We start from the raw sequence: 12,500 nt of genomic DNA on the forward strand, positions 1-12,500 counted from the left end.
TGTGAGATTTTAGACGTCTGTAAAAATTTCACCCCTCCCTGAAGTGTGAAGATAATTTGGAGGTGCAATGCCATATGCACTGCATTTTGTCACCCTCTTTGAGGTTTGTTAAAAAACTATTTTTAACTGTTTGTTAAAAAAGAAGAAGCTAAAAATGCGTTTCTGGTTTTTTGCTGATAGTCCAAATTCAAATGAAGTGCTTCCTCTTTCTCACGATAATATCAATGGCTGTGTAAATATTATGATCTATAAATAATGCCAATGTCAGACACCGGAAGACAATTGACTCAGAGAAACGGGAGTAATTATTTTGCTTTGTTCTTGTTTGGGTCATCACCTGTAGTAGTCTTTGTCAGGATAATCATCATAATTTTACTTTATTTCTTGTTCCATGCAATGCAGACTTGAATAATACTGTGTGTGTGATGTGTGTATTCTGTCTCCAGTCTGCCCATAGTGCGTGCGTGCGTACGTGCAGGTGTGTATGCGTGTTGCACTGGCAGACCATGGCTCCCACAGCAAGCGATGAAAGCTTGACAGCATGTGGGGGATGTGTTGGGCGGGGGAGTGGGGGGTCAGGGGTTTTGTTGGGCGGGCGGGCGGGCGGTGAAGCCTGCTGACAGGGCTGGTATTTATAGCCTCCGCGGCCCAGATGCCTGGCGGCCATTTTGTTTCTCCGGATTCCTCCGTCTCGCTCGGCCGTTGGCGTCGGCACGTGAGAGAGGTCGTACCAGGCCGGAAACCCCCCCCCCCCCCCCCAGGGTTCCGACTGCGACTATTACACTTATTAAAATCTGAAAAGAAAAGCCTCGGACGCTCGCTCCACGCTCCAGAAACAAGGACGGTAATTTATCGAGCCGTGAAAATGTTTTAAACGTTTCAACCCTCGACGGTCTGCGTCGGATTGGCTCTGATCAGGGGCAGATTTAAATTTGCGTGAGTGCCCTGTGATGGAACGTATGGATGCGGCGATTAACGCTGGATTCCCTCGACTGCGAAAAAGCGAGACGGTTCTGAGGAAAGGCCGCTGAGGTCGACGCGTTTCACCGTTTTGGCTCGATGAATCCATGACCTTCTTGGCTTTTGGAGCGTCCGGTGAGCGTGCAGGTCTTTCAGATGTTCCTGTGACCCAGCGCCTTGCCATGGTGTGCGCTTGTTTTAGGTCTTATCCTGGGGTTTTATTACACCCCACATCTTGGAGCCTGTGAACCCCAAGGTAGTCTGTCACACGCGCCCCTCCCCCGGGGAGGGTGACTGGGCCTCTGTGGCCCTCCTCTGCTCTCTCTCTGCTCTGTTTAGATCCACGTTTCTGCTCTATTGTGGGAGTCGGACATGTGCTGCATACAGATCCCCTTTCAGCTGAATGCACTCTTAATTGCTGCTCTAGCGAAGCATTGCAGTCCTCTGAGAGGTAGTCTTAAATGCACAGTCCCCATAATAATAGTGCCTCGGTAAATGAGTGTTGTGTGTTTGAATAATGTTGTTTTCATACGGTGATGTATAATGTTGAATAATGTTTTGATACAGTGATGTGTGGTGTGTGTGTGTGGTGTGTGTGTGTGTGTGGTGTGTGTGTGTGTGGTGTGTGTGTGTGGTGTGTGTGTGGTGTGTGTGTGGTTGGTGTGTGTGTGTGGTGTTGTGTGTGTGTGTGTGTTTGAATAATGTTGTTTTGATACAGTGATGTGTGGTGTTGTGTGTGTGTGTGTATGTGTTTGAATAATGTTGTTTTGATACAGTGATGTGTGGTGTTGTGTGTGTGTGTGTTTGAATAATGTTGTTTTGATACAGTGATGTGTGTGTGTGTGTGTGTGTGTGTGTTTGAATAATGTTGTTTTGATACAGTGATGTGTGTGTGTGTGTGTGTGTGTGTGTGTGTGTGTGAATAATGTTGTTTTGATACAGTGATGTGTGTGTGTGTCTGTGTGTGTGTGTGTGTGTGTGTGTGTGAATAATGTTGTTTTGATACGGTGATGTGTAGTCTGGCCTTGGCAGGCTGCTGGTCAGGACTGGTGCATTGTTCCCACACGTGGTGTTGCCGTTTGTGTGGGCTTCGACGCATCAGGGATTTATACGGTGTAACAACCTACCCCACAGTTCTGACCGGAGGAGGGACAGTTGGTCATGTTGGATCTTGGCTTTTGGTTCAGGGGCTGTGCTGATTGTTATGTTGGCTGTGCAGGGCTGTGCTGATCACGGCGTGGTGACGCTTCAGGGGCTGTGCTGATTGACGCACGTTTCTGGTTCAGGGCTGTGCTGATTGTCTTGTGCTGGCCTTCCAGGGCTGTGCTAATTGGCATGATGGCAGGTGAGGGCTGTGCTGATTGGTATGCTGGCAGTTCAGGGGCTGGGCTGAGTGTTATGTTGGCGGTTCAGGGCTGTACTGACTGTTACGTTGGTAGTTCAGAGCTGTGCTGCCCGTGTTGTGCTAGCCATTCAGGGCTGTGCTGGTTGTTATGCTGGCAGTTCAGGGGCTGTGCTGATTAGTATGTTGGTAGTTCAGGGCTGTGCTGATCATGTTGTGTTGGTGGTTCAGGGGCTGTGCTGGTCATGTTGTATTGCCAATTAATGTACATATTCTGATATTTGTGTGTTTTTATTGGTGTGTGTGTGGTGTGTGTGTAGTGTGTGTGTAGTGTGTGTGTAGTGTGTGTGTAGTGTGTGTGTAGTGTGTGTGTAGTGTGTGTGTGGTGTGTGGTGTGTGTGTGTGGTGTGTGTGGTGTGTGTGTGTGGTGTGTGTGTGGTGTGTGTTCACGGCTCTCTCTCTCTGTCTCCTCAGTGCCAGACTGTGCCCGGCCCGGCTCTCTGCCCCCTCCTAACCCCAGCGTGACCGCGGCAGCGCCCCCTGTCTGCAGCAGTGGCAATGGCAAGCGTGCCCCGGGCAGCACCCAGCAGCAGCAGGCCCAGCGATACCCGCCCCGCGAGGTGCCCCCGCGCTTCCGGCAGCAGGAGCACAAGCAGCTGCTGAAGAGGGGCCAGCCTCTCCCGGGGAGCGGGACCCCCAACGCCAGCGCCCCCGCCTCCCTCAGCTTCCCTGGGACCGCACACACAGGTCAGCCCTGCAGACCCGCCCCCGACTCGGTCACAGGCCCCGCCCAGACACGGCTACAGGCCCCGCCCCTGTTACAGTCGCAGGCCACGCCCCCAACATGGCTATAGGCCCCACCCCCGTTACGGTCACAGGCCACACCCCCGTTACGGTCACAGGCCACGCCCCCCACACGGGCACAGGTGTGTGCGTGCGTGGTGTGTATCTGTGTCCATGTGTGCAGCCGTGCACCCAGCCAACAGAAAACGTTCTTGCAGTCTTGCTGCAATGTGGCACCAACATTCGGGTAACGTTGTGAGAACATTGGGGGGGGGGGGGCGCGACCTTAGGCTGGAACAGGGAAGACCCGCTCGGTGGAAAGCGAGGCCAAATATGCTTCTGTGAATGTGAAGTCGTTCCTCTGCTTCTACGCCTCCTCCACGGCATGGAAGAGCACGTGGCCCCCTTTTCCCCAGGCGCGGAAAGGGGGATAAATAAAAACAGGAGGAAGAAGAGGAGAGCGAAAAGGGAGTGATGAGTTTGTGTTCTGCACTGCTTTGTCGTTTCAGTTCCGGGGGTTGGGATGGGGGGGGACGAAACGAAAGCTAGCCTTCTGATTGGCAGAGCGGGAGTTTGCATAAAGGGGTTACTGGGAGACAAAGGGGACTAATGAAAGCTTTCATGACATCACCCGGCGCTTTCTGCCCGCGGAGAGAAACCCGCCGTCGGACGGGAGAATAATGCGGGCCCTGTCCGCGGCAGACTTTGACGTATTGTGCGTTCTGAAGGCGTTCGGGTCGTTTGTAAACAATGCCATCCTTCATGGCGGAGCAACACTGCTGCTCTTTTGCCTGCTCTCTTTCTTTCTCTCGCTCCATCTCTCCCTCTCCTCCCTCTCCTACCCCCCCCCCCCCCCCCCCCATCCTCCCTCTCTACCTCTCTCTGTCATTAACGGTCAGAAGTGCTGTAGAGAAACCTTTTCCTACTGGGGTAAAAAAAACCGTTTTGAAACAGCTGGTAGCTGGTCCACCAGCTCCATCCTCAACACGCTTCATCGCTTGTTGTTGTTGTTGTTGGCACTAAGCCGCCTCTGCTGCGGATTTCCTGTTTTGGTACTAACACTGAAAGCTGTTCTTTGAGGAGGGGGGGTTAGAGGAGGAGGGGGGGCGGGTAGGCAGAGGGAGGGGAGGGGGAGATGGGTTGTTTGGCGGAGGGGCGGTGTGTAGGGAGACTCTCTCCCTTGATCCACGCCGGGGGGGGGGGGGGCTGTGGCCCGTCTCTGTTTTGCGTCCTGCTGCTCAGATTTGCATGCAGGCTTACGAGCCACGCTGCTAATTGCAGCCAGAACAGCTTCGGTGAAATACTGTGTCACAGTTTCAAAGAAAGTAGTCGTAAGGGGGGGGGGGGGGGATTTACTCTTTGGAAACCTCAATTAATGCCAAAACCTAGCAAACAAAGCACAATGCGTTTTACAAATGTCAGGATTCGCAAGCGCGTGTTTTTGCAAATACAAAACACGGTCGTCAAACATGCGTTTAGAAAATGGAAAAAAAACCGTGTTTATCAAAGTACAGAACCGTTATCCCAGACGCTTCACAAACGCGTGCTTCATGTTTTGCGAGTACAAAAAAGCTTGTAACAAAAAGCGACGTTTACGTTTGCGTACCTCCGTGTTTCGATAACACGGCCGAGTTTGTCACAGGTTCGGGCCAATAAACACCCCGAATCGAGCTGCCCGTCGGTACAGGGTGCCGGGACGGGGGTTTTTCGGGGCTCATGTAGAACAGAGCCTCCAGCCGTGCAGATTCTTGGCAGCCGTTTGGAATGCGTCTCGCGTGCTTGGCGGCGGCCATCTTGAATCGAGGAGTCCGCACATAAACCGACATTCTGGAGGGCTGGGCAGCACCCTGTCCACAGGTCCTGCACCAGGACCCCCGGCTCCCCTCACCTCTCCCTCACTCTCTCGCTCTCTCACTCCCTCTCACTCTCCCACTCTCTCCCTCCCTCTCTCCCTCTCTCCTTTCTCCCTCTCTCTCTCTCTTTCTCCCTCTCCCTCTCCCCCTCTCTCCCTTTCTCCCTCTCTCCTTTCTCTCTCCCTCTCTCCTTTCTCCCTCTCTCTCCCTCTCCCCTTTCTCCCTTTCTCCCTCTCTCTCCCTCTCCCCTCTCTCCCTTTCTCCCTCTCTCTCCCTCTCCCCCTCTCTCACTCACTCTGCTACCCCTCCCTCTCACTCTTTAGATGTTATTTCTAAACGTACGTTCATTTATTTATATTTCTGATTGTGATATTTTTAGAGGAAGATCTGCTCGCGCTGCCTTGCTCTCTCCAGCTCTTTAAGGACTGCGTGAGCAGCAGAGTGAGAGTGGGAGCGATGGAAGGAGGGAGGGAGAGAGGGAGAGGGGGCGTAGGGAGGGAGGGAGGGAGCGAGAGCGAGACGTAGATGGCGACTCTGGGCTCTTGGCTGCAGTTCAGGGCTGTTAAAATGGCGTCCTTCGTCTTGCCGCTGTGAGCCGGAAGCAGTCTGTGTCCCCCTCCGATCGCTGAGGGCCGGAGGATTCCTCCCTTTTGTCCCGAGGGCCTCCCGAAAAACAACAACAACAACAACAGCAACGGCGGCCCTGGCACTGTGCCAGGGAGCCCCCCAGAGCTGCGATCCCCGCGGTGGGAGGTGCAGAAACCCTCCTCCGCGTCTCCCCCGCTCCAGCTCCGCACTGTGCCGCGTCGGAAATCACTCTCGCTCGCACCTCTCGGAAGGTTTCTCACTCGCGTGCGCTGTGGAAAGCCTGGCGGGAGGGTTCGGGCTGTAGAACATCTCTGGTTGGCTGTCCTCTGGCAGAAGGGGAGGATTATGGGTCCTGTGAGGACTGTGTCAGATTCGCCTGCGTGTTCAGCCACGGCCGTCCGGGAGACGCTTTTCGGGTTCTGAACGATTTGTGTCAGACATCAGACTGGATTTAGTGACGACGCACAAGGCTGCTTGTAAAGATGCACAAGGCTGCTTGTAAAGATGCACAAGGCTGCTTGTTGTAAAGATGCACAAGGCTGCTTGTAAAGATGCACAAGGCTGCTTGTAAAGATGCACAAGGCTGCTTGTTGTAAAGATGCACAAGGCTGCTTGTAAAGATGCACAAGGCTGCTTGTTGTAAAGATGCACAAGGCTGCTTGTTGTAAAGATGCACATGGCTGCTTGTTGTAAAGATGCACATGGCTGCTTGTTGTAAAGATGTACAAGGCTGCTTGTAAAGATGCACCAGGCTGCTTGTTGTAAAGATGCACAAGGCTGCTTGTTGTAAAGATGCACAAGGCTGCTTGTTGTAAAGATGCACAAGGCTGCTTGTTGTAAAGATGCACAAGGCTGCTTGTTGTAAAGATGCACAAGGCTGCTTGTTGTAAAGATGCACAAGGCTGCTTGTTGTAAAGATGCACAAGGCTGCTTGTTGTAAAGATGCACAAGGCTGCTTGTTGTAAAGATGCACAAGGCTGCTTGTTGTAAAGATGCACAAGGCTGCTTGTTGTAAAGATGTACAAGGCTGCTTGTTGTAAAGATGCACATGGCTGCTTGTTGTAAAGATGCACATGGCTGCTTGTTGTAAAGATGTACAAGGCTGCTTGTAAAGATGCACAAGGCTGCTTGTTGTAAAGATGCACAAGGCTGCTTGTTGTAAAGATGCACAAGGCTGCTTGTTGTAAAGATGTACAAGGCTGCTTGTTGTAAAGATGCACATGGCTGCTTGTTGTAAAGATGCACATGGCTGCTTGTTGTAAAGATGTACAAGGCTGCTTGTAAAGATGCACAAGGCTGCTTGTTGTAAAGACGCACAAGGCTGCTTGTTGTAAAGATGCACATGGCTGCTTGTTGTAAAGATGCACATGGCTGCTTGTTGTAAAGATGTACAAGGCTGCTTGTAAAGATGCACCAGGCTGCTTGTTGTAAAGATGCACAAGGCTGCTTGTTGTAAAGATGCACAAGGCTGCTTGTTGTAAAGATGTACAAGGCTGCTTGTTGTAAAGATGCACAAGGCTGCTTGTAAAGATGCACCAGGCTGCTTGTTGTAAAGATGCACAAGGCTGCTTGTTGTAAAGATGCACAAGGCTGCTTGTTGTAAAGATGCACAAGGCTGCTTGTTGTAAAGATGCACAAGGCTGCTTGTTGTTATTCAAACCACAAATTATCAAAAGTAGAGTTTGCTATTACAAAGCAGCAAATTTGTGGTTAGTTAACCATTTCCTAGTTCATTTAGCATTTTATTTTACCTAGGTTTTTAAAAAAATTTTTATTCAAGATTCAAGTGATTTTACTGAGTTTGTCTGGTGTGTTGGAACCAATGAAATAGTCTCACTGAAATGTAGATTCCAAATTTCTGGTCCTCTTGACAGGCACAGTTGCATCAGGCAAGATGAATAGTCCATATGGAATGGGCATGTGGCCCTGTTGTTGGATCCCTGTGGGTAGTGTATAGATGAGGGGGACTGGCCCTGTTTGCTGTGCGTCTCTGAGGTTGAATTCTCAGAGTTTGGGCTCCTCACGTTCTGCGCAGGCTGATATTGTCCACCTCCACCTCCACCTCCACCTCCACCTCCACCTCCACCTCCACCTCCACCTCCACCTCCACCTCCATCTCCATCTCCATCTCCATCTCCATCTCCATCTCCATCTCCATCTCCATCTCCATCTCCATCTCCATCTCCATCTCCATCTCCATCTCCATCTCCATCTCCATCTCCATCATTCGGGTATTCAGTTTGAGCTAGACCAAAACACCTGTTCATTTTGGTGATGGGTGTGTTGTGCGGCATTGGTGAGATTGGCTGAATGTTGGGCAGAGGGGATTGGATCTACACCCCCTCCCAGGCCTGCCCGGTCCCCCTCCCCAAGAGTCCGTGGAGCCCCAGTGTGGTGGGGGGGTGATGGATGAGCTCACCTCCCCATCTCATTCTCCCCAAATGAGCTCAGTCCCACCCCAGTGCCCCCCCCCCCCCGTGCTGGCCTGAGAAAGAAAGATGGAGGCTGATGAGCCCAGAAACACGCCCCCTCCCCAACACCACCTCAAACCCAGGAAACCCTGTCTCTGAACAATAACTTCACTAAAAAAATGTCTTTCCCTTTTGCATCTGTAATCAATAAACTAACTCACCAGGTTTATTTAGTCTGAACTGGTTACTCATAAGGCGGCCTGTAGCGTAGTGGTTAAGATAAATGGCTGGGACCCGCAAGGTCGGTGGTTCTAATCCCGGTGTAGCCATAATAAGATCTGCACAGCCGTTGGGCCCTTGAGCAAGGCCCTTAACTCTGCCTTGCTCCAGGGGAGGTTTGTCTCCTGCTTAGTCTAATGAACTGTACGTCACTCTGGATAAGAGCATCTGCCAAATGCCAATAATGTAATGTAATTTTAATAAAATCAGTGAAATCAGTAGCAGGGTATGTGCGAGTTTTGCTGTACATTAGACTACTTTTGATTTACTTTTTTGATTGGTTTGAGGCAAGACTTTTGACAAGAGTGATTGACAGAACATGGTAACTCTACCCATAATGAATAAGTTAAATAATAGTTTTAAAAATGTGTATTTCTCTAATGATCTGAATTCATTCAATGTGCTGAATAATCGAGGCGTTCAGCACGGGGGACTTTGTCGTGTCCCTGTATTTGTGACCTCGCCCCTGACTGGGTTTAGGCATGTTTGTAGCCGCGCTTACCCAGAGTGCCGTGCAGTGCGTGTCTGACCGCACTGCTCTCTCTCCCCCTTGTGCCACAGAGCCCCCCCACCCGAGTGTCCTGGGAGCGCAGTATGAGAACCCCCCCTGGGGACCCCCGCCACCCACCAATCGGACCGGCTGGGATCAAGTGATCGTCGAGGAGAGCGACCCCGAGGCCTGGCCTTCCGTTTCCCGCGGCGACGGCCGCCCGGCCGCGGAATGCAAGAGCGCGGACACTGAGGTCGTCACGGAGACCGGCAGCAGCAGCAGCAGCAGCAGCGGCATGGCCACCGGAGCCGGCCAGCAAGGCCACTTCCCCCCCCACCACAAGCCCGGCGCCATGGTGACCGGCCAGGGCGGGGCCGCCCGGGGCTGGAGCTCCGGCCCCGCCCACTGCCCTCCCTCGGCCGGGCCGGAGGGGAAGGGGGACCCCCTGCCTCCCGGAGGGAGGGGCCAACCGTGCTGGGGCTCCCCCAACTTTAACTTGAACCTGAACCCCAACGCCAACCCCTCGGCCTGGCCCGTGCTGGGGCACGAGGGGCCGGGGTCGGGCGGCTCGGGGGACAGCAACCCGCCCCCCTCCGGCCTGTGCGTCCCGCCGCCGGGGGGCGGCGACAGCGCCAACGGAAACCTCACGGGGACCGGCGCCTGGGGGGCCGCGTCCCCCCCCGACGGCCCGTCCCCGTCCACGAATGTGTCTTTCAGCGCCGAACCTCAGAACCTTAACACTGACGGACCAAACCACGCTAAGCTGGAGCCCTCTAGCCCCGCCCGTGCTCTACCCGGAGGCTGGGGGGCCCCGCCCGGGACTTCGCAGGTGAACGGAGAGGGGGCCTCGGTTTGGGCCGAGGGGGACGCCAAGTCCTCCGGCCCCAAGGATTCGGGCTGGGGCTCCGGCCCCGGCCCCGGCCCCGGGCTCGCGCCCTCCTGGGACAACGGTGGCGGCTGGGGTCAGCCCCACGGGGAGGAGTGGGGCAAGCATTCGGGTGAGGCCAAGGGCTGGGAGGGGGCCAGCAGCCCCCCTCGGGAGCAGCCGAACTCCTGGACCCGCGCCGGGGAAGTCATCGGCGACGCCCCGCCCAGCGAGGGCAGCAGCGACAGCGTGGAGGGCCGCGGCGGGAGGAGGGAGCTTTCACCAGAGGAGGCCCCGCCCGTTCCGGCCCAGGACCTGGACCCCCGCGTGCTGTGCAACACCGGCTGGGGTCAGACCCCCGTCCACCAGCACACCACCTGGGAGACCGAGGAGGCGGCGCGCTCCGCACGCAAGAAGGACAACGGCACCGCTGCCTGGGGCCCGTCCTCTTCCTCCTCCTCTTCGTCTTCCTCCTCGTCCTCGTCCACCGCTCCCATGGCTACCCCCAGAGGGTGCAGCCCACCCCCCGGGACCACCCCGCGGCCGGACTCGGGAGGAAAAGGTGAAGGGGGTGGGGGCGGGTCCGGTGCCTCGCCCGGCTGGGGAGGGGTGGCCCCGACCCCCGGCCAGCCCAGCTCTGGGTGGGGGGAACCTGCCCCAGGCAAGAAGGCCCCTAATGGAGGCTGGGGTGGCCCCCAGAATGCTGGGCCACAACATGCAGGCGGCCCCAGGGGCAGCCAGTCCTGGGCTGCTGAAGAGAAGTCGCCCGGCTGGGATGGCACCCAAGCCAAGCCCAAAATGCAGGGCTGGGGGGAAGGGCCCAAGCCCCCCGACGGCTGGGCGAACGGGGGAGGAGGAAGAGGAGGGAACCCCACAGGAGGAGACTGGGGTGACCCTGGGGAAGGGAAGAAGAACGGGCCTCCCCCCTGGAAGGGGGAAGAAGGTGGCTGGAAGGAGAACCCTCGTAGCTGGAGCAAGCAGGGCCCTGGTACAGGAGGAGGAGGAGGAGGAGGAGGAGGTAGAGGTGGCGGTGAAGGTGGAGGAGGGGGAGGAGGTTGGGGTGACACCCAGAGACCAGGTCCTCCAGTCCAGGGATGGGCCAGCAAGCCCCAGGAAGGTGTCAACGGTGGCAATGGAAACGTGGGGTCATGGGGCAGTGCCAACGTGGGGAAGCAGTGCGGGTCAGGCTGGGGAGGGGGTGGAGGGGGTGGAGGGGGTGGAGAAGGTGGTGGTGGTGGTGGTGGTGGAGGAGGGGGAGGAGGAGGAGGAGGAAGTAGTGGAGGAGGAGGTGGTGGAGCAAAGCGCGACCCTCCCGGAGGAGAGCCCACTGGATGGGAGGAGCCTTCCCCGCCCTCCATCCGCCGAAAGATGGAGATCGACGATGGTACCTCGGCGTGGGGGGACCCCAATACCTGCACCAAGACCGTCAACCTGTGGGACCGCAACAACCCTGTGACCCAGGGCAGCCCGGCGCCCGGCAACAAAAACGGCGGTGGTGGCAGCAGCAACCCCCCAGCGCCTAGCAACAGCGGCGGTGGTGGCAACAACAATAATAATCACCCGCACCTCCACCACCACCACCACCCCCCCCAGCCCCACCCCCCCCAGCAACACCCCCACCCACACCACAATCCGCCCCCAGTGCAGGCTCACGGGCACGCGGCCCCTGCCAACAGCAACAACGCCAACAGTGGAGGCTCTGCCAACATGCCCCCCGCACACCCACACCAGCCTGGGGCCCCACAGAACAGACCGCCCCTGGCCAATCCAGGTAAGTTAGTCCATACTGCTGTCTACTGTGTGTGTGTGTGTGGGGGGGGGTAACCTAGAGTCAAGGAATGCCGTTTGCAGACCTATATTAAAAATGCCATTTTACAATAAGCGTTCTTGGAGGCAGGTAGGATGCTACCATGTTCCGTGTGGTCTGGCGCCCCCTGCTGGGTGCATATGGGCACAGTCCGCCTCAGTGAACCACAGCCCAGGCTCCTTCAACCTATTTGGGCAACGTGGTCGTCTCCTTGGCTAGGTCCTCACCTCCGCGGTCTTCAGTTCCAAGCACCGATACTCCGTTAGAAACGCTGTGGGGCTTGTGATTTGTTTACATTTCAGTGTGCTCTAGGGGCTTAAAAAACAAACAATGGAAGACTTATTATCCAGCAAAGTGCAAAGGTTAGCATTTTTCTGAGGCAGGGTCAAAGGGGAGGGTTGATGACCCAAAGGTAGGGTTGAGTACAAAGAGGCAAGATTGGAGACAGGGTTGGGGACCCAAAGGCAGGGTAGGGGACCCTAAGGCAGGGTTGGGGGTGACCACCAAAGGCAGGGCTGATGACCCAAATGGAGAGTTGGGTACCCAATGGTAGGGTTGGGGACCCCTGCCTTTTGAGGGTTAGATAGCAGCTGTGGTATCTAGCGGGGGAGTCCAGCGGGGTGTTTTCGGTTGTTGCTATGGAAACGGGCCTTCCGCTGCTTCGTTTCGGGGGCTCAGGCTGACCCCGAGCCCTCGCTCTCTTCCTCCCAGGGTGGGGCGATCTCCCCAGCATCCACTCCAAGCCTGAACCCGCGTGGGGCGAACCGGCCTCCCCCGCCCCGCCTGTGGACAACGGGACCTCGGCCTGGGGCAAGCCCCAGGGCAGCCACGGGGGCTGGGGCAACGGCAGCCCTGAGCCTGCGGGGCCGTACGGCAGGGGCAGCGCACCTCCAGGGCCGGCCCCCTGCAAGCCAGGTAACCCCCCTACCCCCCTCACCTGAGGCCCGCTTTCCTTTGAAACCCCATCGGGGGGAATGCAGAACAGACTGTGAATAAGATTAAACCCTTTGACTGATTTAACCCTCTGAAGAACAGTTGTTTTGGATTTTTTTTTTTTTTCCCCAAAGTCCGTGTTCTAGAACTCCACTGCTTTCAGGTGCCAGCAGTGATTTATTACATCAG

At 55.7% G+C, this 12,500-nt stretch overlaps 1 protein-coding gene across 1 annotated transcript in view; it reads left to right on the forward strand.

Moving 5' to 3' along the window:
• Window positions 1-12,500, forward strand: part of LOC133114702 (trinucleotide repeat-containing gene 6C protein-like) — a 42,199-nt gene that overhangs the window by 16,513 nt on the left and 13,186 nt on the right. Inside the window, 4 exon segments of the mRNA XM_061224281.1 lie at window positions 2,777-3,049; window positions 8,778-10,559; window positions 10,614-11,342; window positions 12,090-12,293. Coding sequence (XP_061080265.1) covers window positions 2,777-3,049; window positions 8,778-10,559; window positions 10,614-11,342; window positions 12,090-12,293 — 2,988 coding nt within the window.

Source organism: Conger conger, chromosome 16 (genome assembly GCF_963514075.1).
Source record: "Conger conger chromosome 16, fConCon1.1, whole genome shotgun sequence".
NCBI lineage: Eukaryota > Metazoa > Chordata > Actinopteri > Anguilliformes > Congridae > Conger > Conger conger.